Source organism: Rutilus rutilus (genome assembly GCF_951802725.1).
Source record: "Rutilus rutilus genome assembly, chromosome: 3".
In the NCBI taxonomy this organism is placed as follows: domain Eukaryota; kingdom Metazoa; phylum Chordata; class Actinopteri; order Cypriniformes; family Leuciscidae; genus Rutilus; species Rutilus rutilus.
The window spans coordinates 33962512-33989597 of NC_140211.1; the positions used below are offsets into that span (position 1 = coordinate 33962512).

General features: G+C 39.3%; 1 protein-coding gene across 1 annotated transcript in view; it reads right to left on the reverse strand.

Annotated features, from left to right (window-relative positions):
- Nucleotides 1-27086, reverse strand: part of LOC311288215 (neural-cadherin) — a gene marked incomplete at its 5' end in the record, with an annotated part of 267805 nt that overhangs the window by 74099 nt on the left and 166620 nt on the right. Inside the window, 6 exons of the mRNA XM_084405506.1 lie at nt 9801-9985; nt 11052-11145; nt 14155-15778; nt 16490-16773; nt 20435-20578; nt 26190-26376. Coding sequence (XP_084261632.1) covers nt 9801-9985; nt 11052-11145; nt 14155-15778; nt 16490-16773; nt 20435-20578; nt 26190-26376 — 2518 coding nt within the window. The remainder of the gene's footprint in view (nt 1-9800; nt 9986-11051; nt 11146-14154; nt 15779-16489; nt 16774-20434; nt 20579-26189; nt 26377-27086) is intronic.

Here is a 27086-nt window from a genome sequence, read left to right on the forward strand (position 1 = left end):
ACTGACTATTCAAATGTGATTTTGAGCAGTATAGAGTAGCGCTTGCTTGTCGTTTGTACGATCACAAATGCAGACGTAGTTTTATGTTTACATAGTGTTCTCACACCCGTAGCACGGCGTATTGTGTAAAAAGACAGTATAAGTCATTATAATCAGTAATTATGTCCCCAATGAAATAAAACCTTACCAATCTGATACGATCTGGTCCAGTCGCGCTGGCAAAATTGATCGATCAGCTTGGTCATCTGCATTTTCCGGATCAGATTCAGGCTTGAATTGATAAGGTAGAACCAACATTATAACCTGTAATTATTGCTTTGGGAGCTGATGTTCCAAATATAGTAAAGGTGTGTGACATTTCCATCACATGCTTAAGATTTTTGGGCCAATCACAATACACTGGATCGCTGGCCAATCAGAGCACACTGCGCTTTTCAGAACGATGAGCTTTGTAAAAATCGACACGTTTCAGAAAGGCGGGGCATAGAGGAACAACAATAATGTACAGAATGTGTAAAATAATGACTTTTTTAACATAAAACCGCGTAAACACATTGCATTAAACCAAATACACAAAATAATATTATTTTTAGAACCATCATATGACCCCGTTAACTATTTTTTCTATTTTCTAGCAATAACAGTTAAACATACATCCATCTATCTATCTATCTATCTATCTATCTATCTATCTATCTATCTATCTATCTATCTATCTATCTATCTATCTATCTATCTATCTATCTATCTATCTATCTATCTATCTATCTATCTATCTATCTATCTATCTATCTATCTATCTATCTATCTATCTATCTATCTATCCATCCATCCATCCATCCATCCATCCATCCATCCATCCATCCATCCATCCATCCATCCATCCATCCATCCATCCATCCATCCATCCATCCATCCATCCATCCATCCATCCATCCATCCATCCATCTATCTATCCATACACAAACTTTCTCTCTCTTTGGTAGTCCATCGTATCCGATGATGACATTCCACCTCATTTGCGGTGTACTTGGTGTACACACAGAGAAGTACACCACACACATACACAGCTTGAATCAGACATTTAGCTGTGGCTTGGGGAACAGTGTGGTGGTCAATATGTCTTTGTGAATCAGTGAGCTAATCCCACTGAATGAATGCCAATATTTTTCCAATTTTTCTTTTTATTGATACCACAAAGTTTCGTAGCAGTGGAAATCTCAGGGTTAAGGGAGATGAGGATCATAACATTTTAAATTTTTTACAGATGAGTCCAAACTGGCTTAGCAGCCAAAAGCCTCAAAGTTCAAATTCAAAAAGCTTTTCATGTTGTGTGTCCTGCAGAATGTGGGAGTTTATGTATGAATGTGTGTGTGTGTGTGTGTGTGTGTGTGTGCCCTGTTTGTGTACTAGCAGAGCAGAGGTTATGGGAATAAGCTTGTGTGAGTTTGTGCGCACGTGTTTGGTTATCTCCAAGAGCTAGGATGGGTGTCTCCACATACTTTTCCCTCATATTTTACTTAACAATCAGTTCACTTTCCAAGATTCACAGAGCAAGCTATAACCTCAAAGAAGAAGCATTAAACAGGCCTTACGACTCTCCATTGCCTTCAACATTTGCTCCTGAAATGGGATTTCAAATGTCAAGGAGGCAGTAAATATTATGAAAGTCGAACTTTCAGTTAGCCTAGAATTCAACGCATGTTGAGACAGGGCTCCAGGGAAATAAACCGCTTCATTATAATTTTTACCTTAATACTGAGTGATAGATATACATATATAGATAGATAGAGAGAGAGAGAGAGAGAGAGAGAGAGAGAGAGAGAGAGAGAGAGAGAGAGAGAGAGAAAGAGAGAGAGAGATAATGTGAGCAAAACTTGCATTTAAGTACATTTGTGTATAGTTTGTTTGGGAGCAGAGCATGCTCTTGAGGGGGTTAAATGTCAGCTCTTGACAGGTCTGACTCTGCTCATTGTGAACGGCTGCTGCTGACAACGATCCACACCCACCGGGCACTCTTCGAGGAGGGTGCCCAGGCTCACGTTCCCTGCGGTCCCAGCCCCACTGCTGCCAAGGCAGAGTGGCGGTTGCAATCGTGGGGTTTGCAAATGGATCTCGTAGAGGGGTTAGAGACGGGCTCATCCTTTTCTCTTCCTTCACCTGCGGGACGCACTGCGGTTTATTATGCTTTATTTTTATTCTGTTTTGACCATCGAGGCAGGGTATTTTGAGGTCTCGCCACCTCATTCTCCTGCTTATGAGGAGCTGGTCGAGGTTGTCACTCGCACCGTGGCCAGATTAAGCATCAACTGGCAGTAAAATGGATGAACGTTTTCTGCCCTTGAAAGTGCAAACTTCAGGGCCTGCCATTTTTTCCAATCTCCACACCGAGGTGTCAAAATCGTATAAGAAACTGTATTCTTCCCGTGTCTGGATGCGGTTCGGACTGTGTCGGGCTACATATTTGTCTCTCTGGGCCACTAAGGAGACGGCCAGAGCTATGGGTCGCTCTATGGCAGCCCTGGTGGCCACGGAGAGGCATCTGTGGCTGAATTTGTCCTATGAGGGTAGGCCCCTCTGGGGGGAAGTGGTCCACACCTATTTATATGGTTCCTACTTCCTTGGTGCCCTACGGGGGCCATTCTGTCAAACCCCACCACCTCAGGTGCTTTGGGGCACAGCGGTTTTCAGCAAGTCAATATCTCAGTGTCCGCCTTGGCACTAAGAGACTCAAAACCTCCGAGGAGGTTATTACAGCAGTCAGGTCGGTTGTTCCCTGCCAGTCAGCCACTTTAGCCAATCTGACTACTCGAAATATGTCAGAGGCCAGTGTCGAGAGACTGATTCCCTTAGTAGACCATCTAGCAGCATGTAAATTTCTGCCAAATGTGTCACAATGGATCCTGTCAACGGTACAGAAAGACTACATAATTCAATTCAGTTTTCGTCCGCATCGTTTCAACGGGGTCTTGCCCACAGTGGCTGGTCTGAGCAGGCTCTGGTAATGGAAAAAGAGGTAAAAACTATCTTGGACAAGGAGGCCATAGAACGTGTTCCTCCACCCAAGTGAGAGTCCTGATTTTACAGCTGGAATTTTAGCGCTGGATTTAGCGCTGGCTCCTCTGCGAGTCTAGGGCATTCACGTATTAAACTATATAGACGATCGTTTGATGTTAGCTCAGTCAGAGCAGATGGTGGCTTGGCAATGAGATGTTGTTCTCGGCCATATGAAAGAACTGGGGTTAAGGCTGTAGAAGAGTGTTCTTCCTCCAGCACAGAGAACCAATTTTCTAGGCGTGGTATGGGATTCAACGATGATACAGGCACGTCTTTCTCCTGCTTGTATCAATTCCATTCTTGCAGCCGTGAACAAGATAAAGCTAGGCTTGTCACTCTCTGTCAAACAGTTTCAGAGACTGTTGGGTCTGATTGCAGCTGAATCCAACATGATACCTTTTTAGGCTTACTGTACATGAGACACTTGCAGTGGTGGCTCAAGACCAAGGGGTTTTCGACGAGGCGCAACCCATTCTGCATGATCAAGGTTATGCAGATGCCTTCGTTCCTTGGTCATGTGGAGGAAATCTTGTTTCTTGTCCCAAGTTTATCTGGAGGGAATTCGGCCAGGCGGAAGTTGATCTGTTTGAGTCTCAAGAAACGACACACTGTCTGCTATGGTTATACCACACGCATCCAGCCACGCTGGGGTTGCCTATGACGTTTCGTCACACCATTGGACTGATTTCACACATGCTTGAAGACGGTCATGCAGAAGCATTCCCAAAGCACTGTAACATCCGACGCAGCGTCTAGTTCCCTTTTCAGGGAACCATGGTTATCGTCATAATCTGATATAGGGCTGGGCGATAAAACGATAACGATATGTCTCGCGATAGACACATAATCAATAACAATAAAAAATGCATTCAATAAAACGTTCGACAATTTTTTTTTCTTCGTCGGAAGAAACCAGAAGTTGCGAAGCAAGTTTGGTTGCATGAACAAAGGCACTCACTCTCTGGTAACCTAGCAACATAGGGAGTGACACGCTAACAGCCAATCATCTAACAGTATCAAGTTTGGTTGAACCATATCGTTGTCTCGTATTGGATTTTTCAGTAACAGTACCGGCGTGGAGTGATAAGTGGAAAATGAGTGCCGCAGCGAGCGAGGAAATTATTGATAAAACAGGAAAAGTCAGCTCGCCAGTATGGCAGTTTTTTGGATTTTATAAGTCTGACCGTAGTCAGACCAATGTCGTCTGCAAATAATGCAAGACCGTAGTCCCCACCAAGACTGGTAATACCACAAACTTGTTTTACCACCTTAACCGTGCTCACCCTTTGGAGCACAGCCGTATTCGCCATGCAACGTCCAATAACATCTGCAGCTGCAAAACCGCACAAGCCATGTGCTAGGTATGGATAGGTACCATGGATAGGTACTCTGCATCAGTGCCTTATGACAAAGCATCTAAACTGTACAAAGAAATAACGGAGGCACTGGCATATCATATAGCCAAAGACATGCTTCCGATGAGCACTGTCGAGAAGCCAGGTTATAAAAATCTCATACACGTGCTTGACCGACGCTATGTTCTTCCTAGCCGAAAGTACTTTTCTAAGACTGCCATTCCCAAGCTGTATGTAGTGTGCAAAGAATATGTGCAGCAAGTAATATTGTCAGCCAAGTACGTTGCAACCAGCCTGTGGTCAAGCCGTACTTCTGAGCCATACATTAGCTTGACCATTCAGTTCAAAGACAATGAATGGGTTTTGAAAACCAGATGCCTTGAGACTGCATATTTCCCCGAAGACCACACAGGAGAAGTGATAGCAGAAGGCTTGAAGGAGGCACAGTCCTGGAGTCTGATTGAAGACAAAATGGTGTGCATCACCACAGACAGCGGGGCAAACGTAGTGAAGGCGACTTCACTGAACAACTGGACACGGCTGCAGTGTTTTGGCCATCATTTGCACTCTGCTATTGGTGAGTAGCATTGTCATTTTAATGCTCGTCATCCATGTTGGTTCCTATGTTGATTGTATTATCCAATAAATTGAGATTATATAATTATATTATATAATTATTATCTATGAAAGCTTTACACACTGACATGACTCAATCTTTCCACACACCAGCTGGTCACAGAGTCACTAACCAGGTGGGACTCAAGACAAAAGATGGTGGCAAGGGTCCTAGAGCAACAAAAGGCCATCACTGAAGTTCTGTCTTCTGACAAAAACAACAGGCACCTGGTCCCAACGTGGCATGATATTGACGTCCTTGAGTCAATGCATGCGGCCTTAACTCCTCTCCTGGAGTTCACAGACTCCCTTTCTGGGGAGTCATATGTGACGGTCTCGTACGTGAAGCCTGTGCTCCACCTTTTCCGCTCCAATTTGCTGAAAGTTAATGAGGGGGACACTCAGCTCACAAAAGAGCTGAAGACAAAAATAATTACCTATCTCAACGAGAAATATGCAGATGATCTCCTTGACATAGCTACCTTCGTGGACCCTAGGTTTAAAGGCCAATACATCAGACCAGAGAAGGTAGGGGCAATTCAAATGAGAGCAGTGTCTGAGATCATGGATGAAGACCAAGGCCAGTCACAGGCAGGGCCTTCTGAGGGAGCAGCAGACCAAGGTGCAGAAGGAGGAGCTGCCAGTGGACCACCTCTGCCACTGGGCATGAGAAAGCAACGCAAGTCATTGGGGAGCTTCTTCAAAAAACAGTGTCAAGAAGAGGATGCTTTGCCTCTCACTGAAAAACTGTCTGAGTCTGAACCTCTGGACTGGTGGAGGCTACATGAACACAGCTTCTCCAGATTGTCTCAGCTGGCGAAAAAGTACTTGGCAATCCCAGCCACCAGCACCCCCTCAGAAAGAATTTTTAGTACTGGGGATAATATTGTTACATGCACCAGGGCAGCTTTAGACCAGAGTGCGAATTACCCCACCATAATTGGGGGGTACTGCTCCTTCACTTCTTCTATGACCATCATGGTCCACTACCATATCAATCCCCACCGTGATCGCCAAGTGCAACATGTGTTGTGCAACACACATACAAGGTCTAAACATGCGACAAACTGATAATCAGTAGGCTACAGAATATCTCATTGTTATTATATATCCAAAAGAGAACTGTTTTGATCAACTCCCAAAAGTTAGAAGTTAAGTGCACTGAAATACCTTTCTAATTACTAGTAAAAGTAATAACTTTACAAGAAGCCTATTGCCTATTTCAGGGTTTTTCCTGGCTCAAAATGAGGCGGAGGTGGTAAAATCATAATTTATTTTAATAATAAGATAATTAAATGTGTATTTTTTTGTAGATCATCATATAGCCTAATGTGTTTCCCACATTTGTTTGTTGGTGGAGCTTGGTACCTCTAAGGGGGTCCGGGGGCATGCCTTTATTCATTAATCTGATTCATTAATCTGGTGCACTTTGAGTCACCCGAATCCACTATTAAAAATAAATAATCCACCCGCAAACCGCCCATATTCTTTGATTTAGATATCTGCATCTGATCATCATATTACAATTATTAAAATTCTTAGTGTTAAGCATGATAATATGGTAACATATCACAAGTAGGCTGATTTAAAATGAACATTTATTTTAAAAAAAAGTTCTTCTTTTGGCAAAATTACATTTCTGTAAAAAGCCTAAACAGAGGCTTTACTCCCTTCAAGCTTAAATTGTCAATGTTTCATTACATCACTGTTTGAAAACACTTTTTTGTACCTTTATAAAGGGCATTTTCCCTTAATTTTATTAAATGTATGCTCCATCTTTCATTTCAAATTCTTAAATTTGATAAATATATTCAATTAAAATAATTAGACACTAGGTTGTTACCAATAAAATTAAATAATTTACATTAAAAAATTATAACTGTATTAAATTTGATTATTTTAAATATTTTTGAATATACAAATAAGGAATGTTGAAAAGAATGATACTTTATGAAACTAGCGTTTTGTCATTCAACGTTGACACTTGCTTGAGAAGTTGAAGTCGTTCTCTATCTCCGTTGCTTCTAGCCACGGTGGTTAAAAATGGTACGGTCCACAATAGGGGTGTCTGAAATCACTTTACATTAAAATGTTCCTACAGTGAAAATAGGAGTTGACTTGTATTGTAACTGTAATTATATTTTTTTCACAATATCAGAAAAATTATCTGACCCCCCCAAAACTGATATTTCTGTCCCTTTGGGGGTATAGTACCCCCCAGTACCCCCTGTAATTCGAACTATGCTTTAGACCCAGAGAAGGTCAACCAGTTGGTGTTCCTAGCACAAAACCTGGAGTGAAAAAATACTTGAATAGTTCAAGTATGTTTAGAGTAAGAATAACTTGAAGAGTTACTTTTTCATATTTCTATGCTGGTTTTATATTTCAATCAATGTTACTGTTCTGTATCAGGTTTGTATTTTATGTTAAAGGTGTAAAGTCTACCTCAGTTTTATTTTAATTTCTCCAATGTTTCCAAAACACTGCACATATTTTAAAACACTTTATTCACCAGAAGGTGAATCAGCTAGTGAACTTCCTAGCACTAAACTTGCAGAAAATAGTTCCTCTCAGGTTTATATTTAACACTTTGCACTATTTTAATACACTTTATTAAGCGTTTCTTACATATTCTTTAATTTTGCACCTTAATGTTAAGAGATAATTGTTAAGTGTTCATTGTGATTTTAGACTTATGTTTACATTTTAATTATTTGAGTGTTTTCCATGGTTGTGTTGACATGTCTGCCTTTATAACTGAGGGGATTATAATCAGAGGAAGGTTAAGTTTAAAATAAAAATGTTTAAATGTAATTTAATTTTCTCCTGGTCCTTATTTTAATTAGGTCATAAAATCAATTATCGATATCGACCGATGAAACACTTATATCGTGATATATCGCCCTAACCTGAGATGTTCTTTAAAGTCTGTCTTTTTAATTCCAACTAGGCAATATTATACCCTGGAGGGTTAGGACTAATTAGTAACTTTTATTTAGTTTAAAGACTAAACAGAAATATAGGACAAATATCTAATTGCACAGTCCCCAGTAGATTAAGTGATGAAACTATAAAAAAAAAAAAAAAAAAAAAAACAAACAACAACAACAAACTCAGATTGTTTTTTAATGCCACACATAATCCTCAATTAGGGATTGTCAGAGATTATGGATAAGAGAGGTATTTATATATACACTGTGGTCATAGGGCATTTGTGAAGGTATTTGTGAAGTCACAATGAGCATTAATAAACACAGACAGCAGAAAACAGCTTGCTGTTGTTTCATGCCTGCAATAAATTCAGTTGCACGGCTGAAATCAAAGAAAAATCTCTTTATTGGCTTATGAGTTTGCTATTGGCTTACATTTTATATTCTGTCTCTCCATCTCCCACAAGGCCTTTCCCCCACTTTAATAGTCTTAAAACTACAAAATCCTCAGCTCTAGTCCATTTCATTTCAGCTCAGTCTTGTTTTCATTAAAATGCTGGCTGTTGTAATGTCACCAAATTCAATATTGCCCACAAGTTTTACTGCCACAACGCGGCACACAATCAACACAGATCCTGATACCAGATCATCAAACTATTTTAATGTCTTTGAATGAAATAAGCATTGGACACAGACTTGGCTTACGCCTGGACAGTGCTGTATACAGAGTGCCATTCATTATGAGTCAAATTAGTTTAAAAGCCTTGGAAGTAGTATATAGCTGCATTACTATATACAACTCCTTTTGCATTTAAGGATGCAAAATGCAAAAGGATAGAGGTACAGTATAGTAGTTAAGATTCGGTTTCAGGCTTTAGTTCTGCACAAATTAATTGCTGCATCAGAGGTGTAGTTGTCATGAAACTGAGCTTGCATCTTGTTTTTTGTTGACTGTGCATGAGTACCAAAGCGTAACAGAGCTTCTGTGCTTCTACAGAATCAAGACGGCTAAAGACAGATCAACAGATGCAGATGAGACAAGACCAATCACAACGCAATATGTAAATAAGTGCAAGAGGACAAATATATTATTATAGCACCATAACTGATATTGCATGCTATAAATGATTAAATCCTTATGTATTCTATGAAAATAAAGAAATTTAAAAAAATATTTATTTAAAAAAGGTAGTCACCAAAGGCTGAAATGGACACTGCACTTGTTCAGTTTAATTAATTAAAATGAGCTAAAGTAACATGATTTTTTAACATTTTGTCACAACTTAATTTCATTGTGTTCAATCAACCTAATATATTCAAAACTGAAGTTTACTTAATTAATTTGTGTTAAAACTACATGAATCATTTTTGTTGACATAACTAACTAGGCAGTGGATCTGTAGTTACCAGCATGCTTTGCAAGGGACTGCATTAGGGGAGAAACTTGAATGGTTAAAGTATTATTTTATGTGTTTTTCAGCAAAGGGAAAGATGCTGTTAGTTTATGTTAGTGTTTAATGTTCAGTTGTGTTAGAGTTTCTGAATTTGAAACATACTAGAGTAAATTAATTTGACCTAAATCAATTGAATTCTGTTGATTCAACTACACTGACTTATTTTGAATTAACTAAATTAAATTGTGTGTAAAAACTTTCTAACGGTAATGAATTTTTAAGTGTGTATGTATGAGGTTCTAGCTGAATAATTTGAAGATAATTGGGAAGAGAAAAAGAGAAGAATTTCAAGAAGTGTAAAATTAGCACTGATTAATGATCAGCTGGAATCTCGTTTCAACGTCTCACAGCACTATGACATGATGTCACTCGGTAAATATCACCTGTACCTGCTAATCTCAGCGAGGCTGAGTTGTAGATGGCATCGTCCCGTAGTTCTCTCACATTCACCTTCACGCTAGAGACGGCATCTGGCCACACCCCATCTGACACTCGAACCTGAAAGTCATAACTCCCAGAAGGGGCGTTCTCCTTTATGATCAGAAACCCTGTCCGCTTGTTCAGGATGAAATAACTGCAGGTAGGAAAAATAACAGGATTCAAATATTGATTGCCTGATCGGATACCATAATCTTTTATTTTATCTGCTATGTGTGTATATATATATATTTTTTATTTTTATTTTTTTAAACAAAATATATAACTCTAATATATTTGCATTGAAGTCAATATATAAACAATAAAAAAGCCAAAGCATAAAATGAACAGAGCAACAAACACAATTCATTGTCATTTGAACTGTGGCTAGAGTGAATGCTGAGAGATTATTCTGGGATATGGAATGGAAAAACCAGAGAATGAAAAACAGAGTGTGAATCCTTAGGGTTCTGAGAGTTTCCTCTTCTTGCATATTGCAACAAATTGTGAATGGCAGATGAACGGCACTGAAATATATATTTCACTGACCGCAAAATAAACCAATCTGAACTCAGCGGCTTTGTATAATTGAACAGCACAATTTATAAGTCCACTTCTGACCCCACCTTTACATATACAAATTCTTACACTTAAACTTGCTGAATGTACACATGTAAAGAAAATCTACAGGGAGCATGGAAGCACAAAAATTCCAGTTACAAAGTAAAGACTAACACATTAAGCTTCAATGAAATCATTCATTTTTGTTCACATTTTTGTTCACATCTGTCCTAATGGAGTTCTGATATGCATTCTCTCCCTTTTCTCTCGTTCTCAAAGACACTTACATTATGTTGCATATACTGGAGATTCTGAGAGAGCAAGTGCCTGTGTGCTCATGACATTTCAAAGCTGGCCCTGTCAGGATCATCTTATCATTGTATACGCCTCTCCAGTATAGGGCACAACATCAATAGAGAAGAGCATGAGAGGAAGAGAGATGCTGGGATGTAAGAAAGAAGGGTTAGACATTGAGCTAACCAGACATTAAATAACACAAAGGGTGCAGGAGAAATGTGTGAGAGGAAAGTGCAGGGAGATGTGTATAAACATGTTAACAAGGTGGAGGGCTGATGTAATGATGTGGATAGAAAGGAAAAGGAGAAAGAAACAAAGTGGAGTAGAGAAGAAGAGAGAGAGAGAGGGGGTGTGGGGGGTGTCACCTAGGAACATGTCCCTCGAAGACATACGTCTTGTTATCCCAGTCATCTGGATCTGGTGAGTAAACCTTCCCCAGCACATTGGTTGGCATTCTCCCTGTCATCAAAAAAGATTGTCTCAAAACATTGCATGTGCATCAGGTGTAGTACAGTATACAGTATGTATAAATGCATGCTTGTGCATTTATTTACACACACACACACACACACACACACACACACACACACACACACACACACACACACACACACACACACACACACACACACACACACACACACACACACACACACACACACACCACGCACACACACAACACACAACACACACACACACACACAACACACACACACACAACACACACACACATACACAACGGGGCTGTTAAATGCTTGATTATGATTGCACTTATAAGTATTTTAAAGTGTGCAATTATTTTCCAAAGTCCATTTCTCAATCACTGTTTTTGAAGCAGGTACACTTTAGTAGAAAATTAGAAGAGACGCTGCTGCCAAATACTGTTAAGAGAGGTTCAGCAGAAAAGAGGTTTTCAACATTGACAATAATACTAAATGTTTATTGAGCAGCAAATCAGCATATTAGAATGATTTCTGAAGGATCATGTGACACTGAAGACTGGAGTAATGATGCTGAAAATTCAGCTTTGCAGTCACAGGAATAAATTGCCAAAATTGCCGAAAGTATTGGAACACCCCTCCAAATCACTGAATTCATGTGTTCCAATCACTTCCATGGCCACAGTTGTATAAAATCAATCACCTAGGCATGCAGACAGCTTCTACAAACATTTGTGAAAGAATGGGTCGCTCAGTGAATTCAAGCGTGGTACCGTAATAGGTTGTCACCTGTGCAATAAGTCCATTCGTGAAATTTCCTCGCTACTAAATATTCCACGGTCAACTGTTAGTTGCATTATAACAAAGTGGAAGCAATTGGGAAGAACAGCAACTCAGCCACGAAGTGGTAGGCCACGTAAAATCACAGAGCGAGGTTAGCGCATGCTGAGGCGCACAGAAGTCAATAGCTACAGACCTCCAAACTTCGTGTGGCCTTCAGATTAGCTCAAGAACAGTGCGTAGAGAGCTTCATGGAATGGATTTCTATGGCCGCGCAGCTGCATACAAAAAGCACACCGATGGATGCAGTGGTGTAAAGCACACCGATACTGGACTCTAGAGCAGTGGAGACGTGTTCTCTGGAGTGACAAATCACGCTTCTCTGTCTGGCAATCCGATGGACAAGTCTAGGTTTGGCGGTTGCCAAGCATAACGGTAGGCTACTTGTCTGACTGCATTGTGCCAAGTGTAAAGTTTGGTGGAGGCGGGATAATGGTGTGGGTTGGGTTTGGTCCCTTAGTTCCAGTGAAAGGAACTCTTAATGCTTCTTAATGAAATTTTTTGGACAATTTCATGCTCCCAACTTTGTGAGAACAATTTGGGGATGGCCCCTTCCTGTTCCAACATGACTATGCACTAGTGCTCAAAGCAAGGTCCATAAAGACATGGGTGAGCGAGTCAGGTGTGGAGGAACTTCACTGGCCTGCAGAGTCCCGACCTCAACTGGAAATGGAGCGGAGACTGCGAGTCATGCCTTCTCGTCCAACATCAGTGCCTGACCTCACAAATGCACTTCTAGAAGAATGGTAAAAAATTCCCATAAGCACACTTCTAAACCTTGTGGAAAGCCTTCCCAGGAGAGTTGAAGCTGTTATAGCTGCAAAGGGTGGGCCACCTCCAGATTAAACCCTACTGATTAAGAATGGGATGTCATTAAAGTTCATGTGCATTTAAAGGCAGACGTCCCAAAACTTTTGGCAATATAGTGTATATTAAAATAGAAAACTGATATTGTAAATTGTAGTAATATTATAATATAACAATATTACTGTTTTGTTTTTTTTACTGTAGTTTTAATCAAATATCCAGCCGTGGGTAGCCTAAGAGAGTTCTTTCAAAAACATCTTACCGACCTCAAACCTTTGAACAGTACCTGTGGTATATTAAACGTGTAAATAAACCAGGAATTGAACCATTTTTATAGAATAATTTCCTCTGATAATATCCTCTCTCTCCACCTGTAGGGTATTTCATATGGGGAAACTCACTGGTGGATTCCACATAACTTTGAAGATACAACTTGTTCTTTGAAGATTTATTATTTTTATGATAATTATCAATGCAATAATATAACTAAATTAAGAAATGCCTTGGTTTATAAAATAAAATAAAAATAAATCAAACAATCAGGTCAATGAACAAACTACTGACACAACAGATGTCAAGAATTATAATCAATTTAAAATTGAACTGATTCGGCTCATTTACAGTTTATTTTGTTACACATTTCTTTATATTAAGGCCACTTTTTCAAAACTCTTCATACAGTTCTCAACAACTCTCAGCTTGCAGTTTATTTCAGATTCATAAAGCACTATTTAAAGCTACCAAAACACTTCATACATGTCTTAAATCAACTCATTCAATCTTTACAAAACAAGAATGACAGCTCTCTACTATTCAGAATTCACTGCAGTATGTGTTACATGGTCCATGTCCCATGGTCCATGTCCCCTTTTGTATAGATGGTAATGAAACTGAGAGACTAACATTGGTGAAGGTGTTCAGCTACATCTAACTGTTTTGATAATATTTCATTTTTGTAGGGTTCGGAATACATTTCAATATGGTATTACTGTGTTAATGTAGCAAACTGCTATATTATTTAGTTTTGTCTTATGCTAGGTTTTGAAAAGAGTATGTAAACGTGCAAATTGGCCTATAGGTATTGGCCTGTAGGAGTTTTGGCAGTAATTGTGTCTAAGTGAGAAAATACTTAATGTACTTTGAAAGAAGTCGTTATTGAATGCATTTTGTGTCAAAGCAGTGATGAATGATACATAGTTTAGCTCACACAGACTGCTGTTATGCTCACTGTATGAAGAGTTTTGAAAAAGTGACCCAAGTCAGAAAGAAATTGGTCCTAGCGATTGTAAGAAAAACTATAATTTAATTAAATATAGGCCTAATTTAAACATTACAGACTCTTTTATCTGCCATTGCATAATTATACTGTTGAAGCCATTACCTCTGTGATAGTTGATGAACACTTTCTTCTGTCCAGCTGTGTGGGCGTGGTCATTCTCGTCACCAATGGTGATAGTAAGGATGTTCGTGACGGTCTTCGGTGGACTGCCGCTGTCGGTCATAATGACAGGTAGTAAAAACTGTTTTTGTCTCTCTCTGTCGAAAGCTCTCAGAGCGGTGATGGTGGCCGTGTCATTCCCATTATCCTGCAGGTGGAAGTCATTGCTGTAACGGTACTCCAGAGGCACAGAGAAAGAGAAGGGTGAGCCATTCTCCTGTGAATCTCGGTCCACGGCTATCAGTAATGTGGAGCTCTGGTTGAGCCGCACAACCTGTGGGCCTACAACGTTCTCCCACACAACCGGTGCATACGCAGCTTCAAACTCAGGTCCGTTGTCATTGACATCCAGCAGAGCCATCTGGATAGTTGCGGTGCCAGTCAAAGGTGGCGTGCCGTGGTCTGTTGCAAGTATAACCAAGTGATGCTGTGTGGATGTTTCCCGGTCCAGCTCGCTAGCCACAGTAAGCATTCCCGACTGGTCCACAGAAAACAGATGGTACGGATCAGACTCCGAAGCAATGCTATAAGTGATCTCGCGGTTCAGCCCAGAGTCCAAATCGCTGGCAGCCACACTTGCGACACTAGTTCCTGGAGCGACATCCTCTCGTATAGCAGGAAGCTGCAGAAAGTGAGGAATGAAGACCGGCACATGGTCGTTGCAGTCTTCAACCTCTAGTGTGCAGTGCAGCAAGCTCGAGTACTGCATATCCTCCACTTTGATGGTGAGGTTGAAGTGTTGCTCGCCTGGTCTTTCGTAATCCAGACGCTTTTTTAAACGAAGAGTCCCGCGCTGCTCCTGTCGATGACTGACCATGTAAAACTTCTGTTCGGGATCACCGGCCACCACACTGAAGGTCAGCTGCCCGTTCTCTCCAGCATCCGCGTCCTCTGCGGCCAGCTCTATGACCACCGTGTTGGGCTCACTGCTTTCAGGGATGCGAACAGAGCATGAGCGATCCAGGAATCGTGGTACGTGATCGTTAACGTCTGTCACGTGTATAGTGGCGGTGGCTGTTCCTATCATACCTCCGCCATCTCGTGCTTCCACCACTAAGACATACGAGTCAGTCTGCTCCCTGTCCAGGCCAGACATTGCCACAGAAACAGTCCCAGTAGCGGGATTGATGCTGAACACATACGCTCCACTGTCAGCACCATTTAGGGCAGCGTTACCCACAATCCTGTAGGCCAACACTGCGTTTTGTCCAACAGCTGCATCATCCAGATCAGTGGCTGTCATTTCCATGACGGAAGTGCCGAGTGGGGAGTTCTCAGCCACATTGCCATGGCAACTGTCTGGGGCACAAGCAAAAATAGGAGCGTTGTCGTTTATGTCCCACACGTTGATAATGACATCTGTGAATCCTGTTAGTCCCTCGCCACCCTCATCCGTGGCCAGTACCACAAAACGCCAAACTGCACGGGCCTCACGGTCTAATGTTCTCTGGGCATAAATCTTTCCCGTCACCTCATCAATGATGAACTCACTCTCAGCACCTTGGCCATGAAGGGAATATCTTAATGCCTCCTGGTCAGCATCTTTATCTGGGTCGGACGCTGTTACCTACAACATCAAAGAGAATATACTGAAGTTTCATTCTGCAAACTCTAGCATAAGTTTTATATACATCCAACTATCTATCTATATATCTATTAATCATCCATCTCTCCATCCCTCCCTCCATCCATCCATCCATCCATCCATCCCTCCATCCATCCACTGTTTTGGTTATAGGAGTTCAAGCTTAAGTTAGGAGTGGTAATTCATGCAAAAATTCCAAACAACCCAGAATATTACAAATAATAATATCAAAACCCTCTAAAATCTTTCTTGACTAAAAAATTTAAAAGTTAAGAAATAAAATTACTCCAACAACTTTTGTATTAAAAGTGAGCTTCTCACATCTTTGGACAAATAGAGTGATGTGATAAGTTGCAATTCAAACTTCTAATAATTAACTTAATAATAATGCATTAACCTCTGGAGCCTTTATCAAAATGTTGAATGCTTTCAAAAGAACAAATCGATCACAGTTTTCACTATAATTATCAAACACAAAATAACCAGGCAAGGTAACATAAATGAGTGTTTGGGCAATTTCCAATGAATTGTTGTTGTATTAATTTATCAATGGAAGAATGCAGTAATTAATCTAGAGGAGCTCTAACATTAAGGAATAAGAGCCACAAAAAGTCGCTATTTTGAAATAACAAATATATGATCTGAAAATTAAGTATTCTGATATGTACAAAACAGAGAAACTAGAGACACTACCTGCAGCACAAAGACAGGAGAACCGTCCAGCTCCTCTGTCACGCTGCCATAGTATTCGTTCACAGAGAACACAGGTGCCTCATCGTTTTTATTCACAATGGTGACTATTACAGTAGCGTAATCTTCCCACTTCCCATCAGAGGCCAAGACGTGCAATTTATAGAGCTTGTTCTGTTCGTAATCCAGCGGCTGGGCGATGAAGATGGTTCCCACCTCAGGCTCCATGTCAAAAACACCTCCCACATTACCTGATGTAATCTGGTAGCGCAACTTGGCATTGGCACCTGAAGAATAAGAGCAGTTAATGAAAAAGAGAAAACTTCCTCCTCTGGCCTGAATTAATTCTTAAGGCGAGACACTACAATTTTTAACTAGCAGATATCACCATGAAACTTTCCCAGTTGATTACCTACATTAAGATGAGAAAAAAATGTATTACAAGTTTTCTGTAATTTAATGATTAAATATGCAGTATCTGAGTATTGGACAAAGCCAGGTTAATTTTTTTTTTTTTTCATTGTGTTCACATATTAGATGGGGAAAGAATTACAGAGGGATTTATGGATATCTACTTTTGTTATCCTGTAAATCAGAAAATACTGTCAATAGCCTTAAAAAAAATATGTTTTTTGGAATAAAATGTTATATAAATCAGGCTAGGAATAATATATTTACAAATCCCTCTGTAAATGTCTTCATAATATAACTAGGTACAAGACTGGAAAGTTTGGTGTATATAGGTGCTACTGAAGTGGAGATTTCGGACTTGGAGTATGAGAGAAAAGTCATTTTGAGAAAACGGGCTTTAAAGATTTATCATCAGCCAATGAGATTGCGCATTCAGTCCTTTTACTTTCACGATTGGTTGCTGATAAAAAGGAAATGACCATATTTGGATCCGACAGCATTGTACAGGAGAGAGAGAGCTTTCCAGCGGTGCATGTGATGACAGGGTGCAGACAGCGATCGGGGAGCATGTTGATTAAGAACGGCAACTTTTGTTGAATTTATGAGAAATCTACAGATGCAAACAGACAAAGTGTAGTAAAATAAAGACCTAAATGTGTATTTCTGACTTTTTTTCACCACATGTCTGAAAGAAGACATGTTATTGAAGACAAATATTCAAAAATCTCAAAAAACGATGTTTTTGCCTGCCGTGTCTCGCCTTAAGAGGAACAAAGCAAATGTCTACACTGACACTGGTGTAAAGGCTACTGAACAAAAAGCTAAAAGTTAGAAACTTCTAATATTGTAAAAATTGGTTAGTAAGAAAAACATTATCTATTCAAAATATAACAAGCTTTTTTCTGCAGGTGAACAAAAAAACTGCTTCAATGGCAAAGTAGCCTTGGAAACTCGCCACCATGGAAACATACACCAATAAACTTCAAATTAAGTGAAGATATGCATACAATGAAACATTCTCTTATTTCTGAAACCTTGCTTTGTACTTGCATAGCTCTTGCCAGACAATATCAAAGGTCCATTCAGCTCAAGCTGGACTTTCTTTCTAAAACTTACTTCAAGACTTACAGCTCACAAAACCAGCCTCGTGTAGCTTAAACCTTTTTTTTTACTGTCAATGCCGCTGACTTGCTCACATTTTGCGATTTTGTGCATGCAAATTAGACAATTAAAATGACTGTAAATCATTGACATCTTAGTTTGATTAAGCAGAAGAAGGGTTCAAGAGAGTGAACTCAAGCCACACTAAAAATGTGATCTTCCCTTTACTCACTTTCAAGTCATTCCAGACCTGTTTGACTTTCTTCTCACGTGTGAAAGAATGGAGGACAATGGAGCACAAAGTAAAAACCATCTTAAAAGGGAAGAAATAATAAATGTTTGGATCCCCTGTTGAGCTCTGTTAATTAAACAGTGAAAGATGCAATGCATGTGTTGTGTTTTGAGCACGCAATTTTATTAAATTCTTTATTACTCCTTTGCTGTTATTTTGAATTTAGGACTCAAAGCTCATCTCTCTGAGGTAAGTAATAAATGCAAAGAGACTTCATGTAAACAAATAACCCGGCTAAGCAAACAGTGCAAAAACACTTCTGCTTAACAATCCTTCAGATCTACTTGCAGTGTGTTTGGATATCCCTGCTGGTTCGAGGTTAATGAATAGGGAACGACACATTAGGAGCCTTATCGCCGTTTCATCTCCACCATCTCGTGTTGCCTTGGGTACCTCTACAAAATTGCATTAGGGAATATTTGGCTTATTTGCGTTTTCTGCTAATACACAGAATCAAGCATGGCTTCCTTATGAAAGCACAGATGTACTACGACGGCGCGCCAGCTTCCCGTGGCTCTGCTCCAGTGGCTGCGAGGGTTAAGTCAGAGCTTCAGTGAAGGCTGAAATCTATTCATCAGGGTAAAGTTTCATGTCCAGCCACTCCAGGCTGTATTATGATAAATGACTGATACAAGAATTCCCTTCCTCTCCCCTGCATCAAAATCCACACCAAGGAGCATAACGTGGATTAAACTGGACCGCAGGGAATTACGCGCTTCAGTAGTGCGTCTGTATACCGAGACAGGCTGGCTGATGAGTTATGTAGACTATCCTCTTTGTGAGTGTTTCTGGAGTGTGTGATAAAACAAAAATATTATCCAAGGTTTTTGCATTGCTGGTTATCTTGGGAGCAGCATTTGTTATGTTCTCAGGGTATATTGATGAGGAACCAACTGTCTCTGTCTCAGTCATGAGTGGTACAGATGTTATTGCACGAAGCAGAAGAATATGAGAGCAATAGCCTGGAGAGACAAACTCAAGCTCATGGGAACATGTTCCAACTGTGTTTCATTAATATTATCGTGTGCTAGCCAAACCCTGTGAAAGGTATAGTATGCCCTAATATAGTCCAACTGCAGAAACTATGCATTTAACTAAATATAAAAAATTTCATCTGAGCTTCCAAAACGTATTCTTTTGATTTAACTTTTTTTTCTGAAATTAAACATGTATAATAAAAATGTCAAATTTTCACCATGATTTATTTTATATATATACATTTTGAGGATGTTTATTATAGGCTACATTTCCCTCATACCAGGGAACTGGGAGAATTCCAGGTGGCCTGGCGACTGATTTGACTAGCTGCCTTTTTTTCCCACTATTATTATTATTTATTTATTGTTTTGCCTGCCCATAACACCAAAGTGATAATTTCCAAATTCGGCATTTGACAATAAATCGAAATCGTATAGAGTAATCAATGCAGCGGACTCGATGGAGAAAGCGGTCAGGTGGAGCAGAAAAGGTCTCAACGAACAAGCTGCAAAATTACTGACCTGTTCAGGACTTCAAGTGCAGGTCAGTTTCATCTGTAAATAGGCTATTGTTTTGTCTTCATCAACTTACTGAAGTATTAAACTGCTAGCAGATGTTAGCAGTAGCACCACTGCATTTTACATTTTAGTCACTCAAAATACTGTATGCAAAAGGACATCATTATAATCTATTGTAAAGTTCCATTAGTAATTTGGTAGACAAATATATACATCGGGGAGCTAGGGCAGGAAAATGAATAAAATGAAAAGGAAAAGGGAAGTGAAGTGAAGGTACAGTTCAAGAGAGAACCTTTCATTATTTAGCACGGCCCCAGCTTGAGGATTTAGACCTTTTTTATGTGATGGCCATGCAAAAAAAATAAAAATAAATAAATTACGGTTGTCTGTGGTTTCAAAATTGGTTGTGACCTGAATGAGAGTGAGATTTCCTAGCCTGAAATTGTGTCTCCGGTTCGGCCCTGTCACATACAGAAAACGTATTCACCAGGTGTTGAAGATCACACCTGGGCTGTGATATCAGGTTCTCAAATCTACAGTAAGACTCTCACTTTCACCTTGAGTTAACACTCCATATTTCCCACTTCCATCTACAAATTAGTATTTTATTCTACACACCAGCCAATGCCCCTCCTCATCTTCACCTACCTTCATCTTCATCATTAGCGCTGACTGTGAGGACGGTGGAGCCCACGTCAGCATCCTCATCCACGTCGACTTCATATACAGACTGTGCAAACACCGGCTTGTTATCGTTCACGTCACTGATGAAAATACGCACATACGCCGTATCTGATGAGAGCAAAAACACAAACAAGATTAGCAATCTGGGTTCGGATACTCTTATCTTTCCTTCTCATCTTTCTTACATTCAAGTGTTTGCCTCTCTCTCTCTCCTCCCTCCCATCTTTGTAAAAATCTGCCATTTCTAATTCCATCAAGTTCCTGTGTCTTGTTTGTCTCATTCATTTTCTGTCCATCTTCATCTCTCTATCTTTCTCTCATGTGATCTATGTCGTGTCTGAAGTCATCAGGTGATGTGAAAAACCCTGGGGGTTCTGTTTACTGAATGCAGGTAAGTGAAATTTGTGATGCTTGCCCTATGTAATATAATTAATTATGAGAAGACGCATCAATTACAATCTGTTGCTGAAGTTAAGAGCAGTTATTAAAGAGATAGTTCACCAAAAAATGAAAATGCACAGGCTCTTTGCATTGAGTGTAGTTTATTCTAGTACATTATAAAAAGTATGGAATAATACATTTTTTGTCATGACAACTCTGAGTGTTTGGCATGGTAATGGGTATGACAATGTTGATATGTTTGGTCTTGGAGGAATAGATTTGCTACGCTGCTGCTGTTGCAAAGTAAGTAGAGGACTTGTTACTGCCAATACATACACGACACACTGCTGTGAGCAAGTAAGACATGCTTCTGCTGTACAATATAGCATACATCAATTACCCGTAGAATATCTATACAGGTGGAGCTAGGGAAGGTGTATATCTATATCCGCTATATCCTCTAATATTTGTATCTAGAGCCAAACGCGTTTCATTTGAGCCCTTTCTGCTCTGTGTGTGTTGCTTCTCTCTCTTGCTAAGGACGTAAAGTGCCACATGAAAAGCAGCAGATGACACGGTTATTTTAACAACAGAAGCAGAAACGTGTTGAGCAGTAAAATAGATGATTTTGCTAAAACACTGCAGAACAAGAATGTTGCAAATAGAATTATTTTTATCTGTCATACAGATGACTCTGTTTAACTAAACCATGTTTGTAACAAGTTAACCCGTGACTCTATTAGACGTTTTTTTTTTGTTTTTTTTTCCCCCCACACATTTAGCATTATTAATCAGCATATTATGAGCATTTCATAATAAACAATGTTAAAATTTGGAAAATGATTTAGAGATGGCACGGGAAGACAAAAAACTTTGAAATTACTAGTAAACTCTGTTCTGTGCTCATGATGAGAGTTTTGATTATTAGATTATATATGTTGTTTGTTTTTAGTAGTTTATTACTTTGAGCAATATATAAAAATGGTCCATACTTTTCTTAAGAGGTAAACCTAGAACCCCCAGTATGTTTTCTCAGTCCCAAGGTCTTCTATGTGCCATGTCTAAATGTGTATAACAATAATAATAATAATAACAATAATAATAATAACAATAACAACAACAATAATAATAATAATAATAATAGCCTGATAAAACATCTGATTTCACCTTTTTATTTTCATATCCAGTTGGGAGAAATATTAACTTTTTTTTTTTTTTTTCGTAAATATTGGTAACAATTCTTAGACATTACCTTTTTGGCTCTTGGGGCCCAAGATTCTCATCTTTGATGACTATTTTGAATGTGTAGTTTTTTTTTTAAAGTACTACGGCTGCCCCTATGGAAATGTATAACTGTTCTAAAAAGGTATTGTCCGGATGGACCTCTACTGGGAAGGAAATATAGAGACTGGACCTCATGGAACTTTAATTGAATACTCCTGATATAGAGTGTATATACTGTATTTATTAAAATCATATATGGTTAAATGGCTGCCTTATTGGGACATTACTTGTCCCTATCCCTAAAGGCCACATCTACACCTACCTCTTAACCATATTGAACCTGCTGATCAGTACACATGTCTGTTACATGTATGGTCTGTCTCCTATGTTTCATTGTGTTTTTGGTTTATTTCTGTGACCTAGTTTTCCCAAGTCTGTTCAATTAGTTATGTCATTCACCTGTGCCCTGTTAATTTACTAATTAAGTTCCTTTGTTTGCTCTGTACACTTTAACCCTTAGTTCTCCCTTAGGCGTCTACATTAATGAATTAATCCGGATAATTTCCGGGTAGCGCTTTCCGTGTAGATGAGAAACTTTTGGAAAAAGCCTGAACATGCTAAATTCACCTTACTACGCATGCGTAAAACCTCACAAAAGCTCACTGAGATGATACAGACAGAAAAATAAATAATAAAGTCATCGCGCAATTCTTCTGACAGGATAATTTTATTTAGCAAAATATCTCACCATTCACTGATGCGTCCAGGTCGCACTAGGTCACCATATGTTTGGTCTAAAATGCAACTGCTCTCGTGCATTGCCGCAGGACAGTAAACGTGAGTACATTTTCTGTCATCTTCGCAGGACTGTGATATGAAGAGTGTGCAAAGTAACATTTTAGCAACAGTGTAAAAGTGAATAGCACATAACAGGCACAATACTGGTATAAACATGAATATCTATTGGAACAATATGTGTCACATGACTAAACTTACGTCATCGTTTTTAAATACCTCCGTTTTGACAGTCCACACTACAACGCAAAGACGCTGTTTTCAAATTTATCAATTTTGGAGAGCATTTTCAAAAAGCTTCGTTTTCATTAATAAAACGCTGTCTCGGTGTGGACGGGAGGCCGAAACGGAGAGAAAAAGATGCATTTTAAACCGGGAGAAGAATGGGATCGGAAAAAGACGGATTCGAACTTGGGTCATCAATTTTGTCACTCATTTACTCTCATTTCAGTCTGATTCTGGACAACTATATTTCCTCTGTGAAACACAAAAGAAGATATTTTGAAGAATGTTAGCCACCAAATATTTGTGGTAACTGTTTAGTCATACTGTATGGACAAAAAAACCCACAAAAAAATCCCAGACATTTCTCAAAATATATTTTTATGTTACACAGAAGTCAGTCATACAGGTTTAGAAAATCATGGAGAGTTTTTTATTTTTGGGTGAACTACCTCTTGCATACAACTGTAAAAAAATGCACCGAAGAACTTAAACAAACAAACAAAGAAACATGCAGTGACCTTTTCAAAACCTTCAGTTCAGTCAGGGCTGTGAGAGGCAGATAGACTCGTAGATAAAGTGTCTGATTCGAGTCTTGATCCTGCTCTCTTTCTGGCGTGTTATGTTGTGTAAAAAGAGCACAGTATACGCTTAGCTGCCACTTTGTGACAGGTTGACATGTTGTTCAGAGCTCCACCATGAAGACATGGTCATGTTTTCCCCTCACAAATGCAGAGGCACAACTCTGTTGTGTGATTTTCACACAACACTTGTTTTTGTGTGTGTGTTTCCTTGTCACATGGATGTTTTTGACAGCATCTTAGTACAATTAGCATTCACGTGTTTCTGTGTAATTATGTGCATGTGCACATGTGACTCTGCTCATCAACACCCTGTCTCCTGTGTGATCGACCATATTTGACACTGCCACGGTGTCAAATTGATACTCCACATTTGTGCATCTCACTGCAGTTGTAAGTGTGTTGGAGCGCATGTCTTTTCCCCTATTTGTAGTGCAAGGAAAACTGTGAGCAGACAGACAGCAGAGGAGGATAGAGAGTACTGGAGCAGACTGCTTTCTCTCTCAGACTGTCCCAATACAGCTTCTGTACAGCCTCTGGCACCTTCATCAACATTTAAACCAGCAAGAATGTCACACACATGAACTTTTGTGTCTTGCTGACTTCAAGTGTTACAGTGTTATTTAGGAAAAGCAAAGAAAGAAAAGGAGATGCTTTTAATAATCCATACAATGAATGAAAAATACATTTCTGTGAGACTCTGGCCAGACCTGTGGTTTAACAAATCCAATCAAACTGTTACGCTATCTATATTAAACGAGGATTATGCAATGTAATATTTTACGCAGCTAATGGAAATATTCCCCTGAACTTTAGATCCCATTTAGCTCTGTATGGTGAAGTCCCACTCCACACTGGTTACATCCAAACAGTTAGTGTATGAGATTGACAGCTGTAATGAATCTCAAATTCTTTTTTTATTGATAGCACCAGTCACCATTGTGGCAGTGACAAAGATGACCATCAAATATGGTCTGAATGAGTTCTGGATATTTAAGGGAGTCAGTTAAGTTGTAACTGTGTTTAGAAGTCAAAAACAGACTAACATCACGACATGGTCTCACATGGTCTCATTATTAATATGTAGGTATTAATACGTAACATTTACAGGCATACATTTTTGTACGTTTGGATGGATGCTAAAACTTACTGTCATGGTATGTAGCGAACTCGAACACAAATATGATGAAGGAACAGGAGTATTTTAATATATGTTTCGGGCAACAGGCCTCTTTAACCAGTGTAATCACAGTAATGTATTCGCAGTGGCTATTTGTACTAAGTGCAAATTGCGATGGATGTTATTTACACTAAGTGAAAATAGCAACAAGGTTATATTTACACTAAGTTATGCTATTTATACTTATAAATAGAGGCAGATACTATTCGCAGGTATACCATAATAACAGAGTGTAAATTATTATATTTATTTTAATTATTAAATGGATGCCTCCCTATAAAGCCCTTCCTAAACCTACCCCTAACCATAACCGATAAACACTTTATTATTTAACACACGTTTGACACTTTATTTCCACTTTTCGAATATCTTCTTCATTCACATTGAAAATAAATGCCTTACTGATCTGATATGTGATGGGAAAAAGGCAAAAGGCGGATCTGAACTTGGGTCAATTTGCATCAAAACTTTCTGCCACGCACCTTTCCCCTAAACCATTGCTACTGTTGGCAATCCAATGGCTTCCATAGTTTTGTCTGGCCTAACCAGACGTCAGTGGGTGGAGTTAGTGCAAATAGCCTCTGCCAACAAGGTTATTTATTGCAAAACTGTCAAAAGCGAAACCAAAAGTAGTCCAAATGATGATATATTGTAGTCGCAGTTCTCTTTGGTGGTATATAATAGCTTTATATGAGGTACAGAGCACAATTTAAGTTAATCGCTGAAAATGTTACCAAGATCCACTTGGTAAAGGCACGGATTTCTCATTCAAATGCACATCACCCAAAACACGGCATGTCGCAATCTGTGATGAAACAGACAGGAGCCAATGAGCGTTTGATATCGCTGTCGTAAAATGTGTCGTAAAGCCCCTTGAGGCGGCAGTTTTTTTATTTATAATGAGCGTGGGATTTGAATGGGATTAACAGTCAGTGGTGAGAATGGAGATGAAAATCGCTGAAAAAAGACTTAAATTTGGGTCTGGTCCTCACAATCGCATGTATTCTAAAGATTTGGATTACAGCACATGAATCAAATTAATTACTTTTGTAAATTTATTTTGCATTTTTGGCATATTTTATGGTTCTATTGTCTATACTGAGAAAACACCTTTTGTGCCCCATAGCAAACAACATAAATATTACATGAAAAATAATGATTAAACGACTACAGAAATGTTATTAATTTAAAGGTTTTAAAGTTGTGTCTTGTTTATAATCCTTCAAAACAAGTATGCATAAAAAATTAAATAAAAAAAACAGTTTAATAAATGCGACTGAAAACAATGTCATTGATATGACAACTGAATACAATAGACATATTAGGCTTGTTGTACCTGAGTTGGGCTGTCCATGCTTCCCTGGTCTGGCTGATTCCCACCCATCTACTGACTTCACTTCCAAAAGGTAGGATCCCTTGGTCTCACGGTCAAACACAGCCTCCGTAAAGATGGTGCCCAGCTCAGGATCAATGCGGAAATACTGATAGTCTCCACTTCGGTCATTCAGTAAAGAGTATGAAATCTGAGACACACACACACACACAAACACACAAGAAATGGGGGTTAGAAGAAATGACATTAAGAGGAGAATTAGTATGCCACCTGTCACAGAACAGTTAACAGGCTTGTGTGAAAAGTGAATTAATAATTGTCTTCCTGTGTACATGTTACAGCCTTTGTCTGTGCATATGTGTGTTTAAGAGAACTCCAGAGTACCTATCTAATCCCATGTAATTAAACAATCCAGCTTTTTCCTAATCATTTATTCACACAGCACTCTGAGCTAACGCTGAGACCTCCTGTTGCTTGTTCTGCCAGTAATGCCTCTCACGCACATTGGCAATTTCCCAGCAGGTAAAGCAGAATTCAGGGCCATTCAAGTTAAGAATAATGAAGTTGATCTAGATAACCAAAACCGTTGAATTGATGAAGAAGTGCCAACTGCTGTTTCAACAAGCCCCAAACAACAATTATCATACAAGCTGTTCTGAACGGCCACACTAAACCAGCATGATGTGGGTATTAAATGATGCCCTGCCGGCCGCATTAGAGCCGAGAACTCAAATAAGAGGCTGAATTAAATGTAAACGGCATAATAAAATGATTGCAGGGGTCAGGTTAATAAAACATGCAACAAACCCCATCTGGCACAAAAGGGGCTGTGTGTGTGTTGGGTTGTAAGAGAAAAAGAATTATATTATCTCTGTCTCTGTCTCTGTCTCTGTCTCTCTG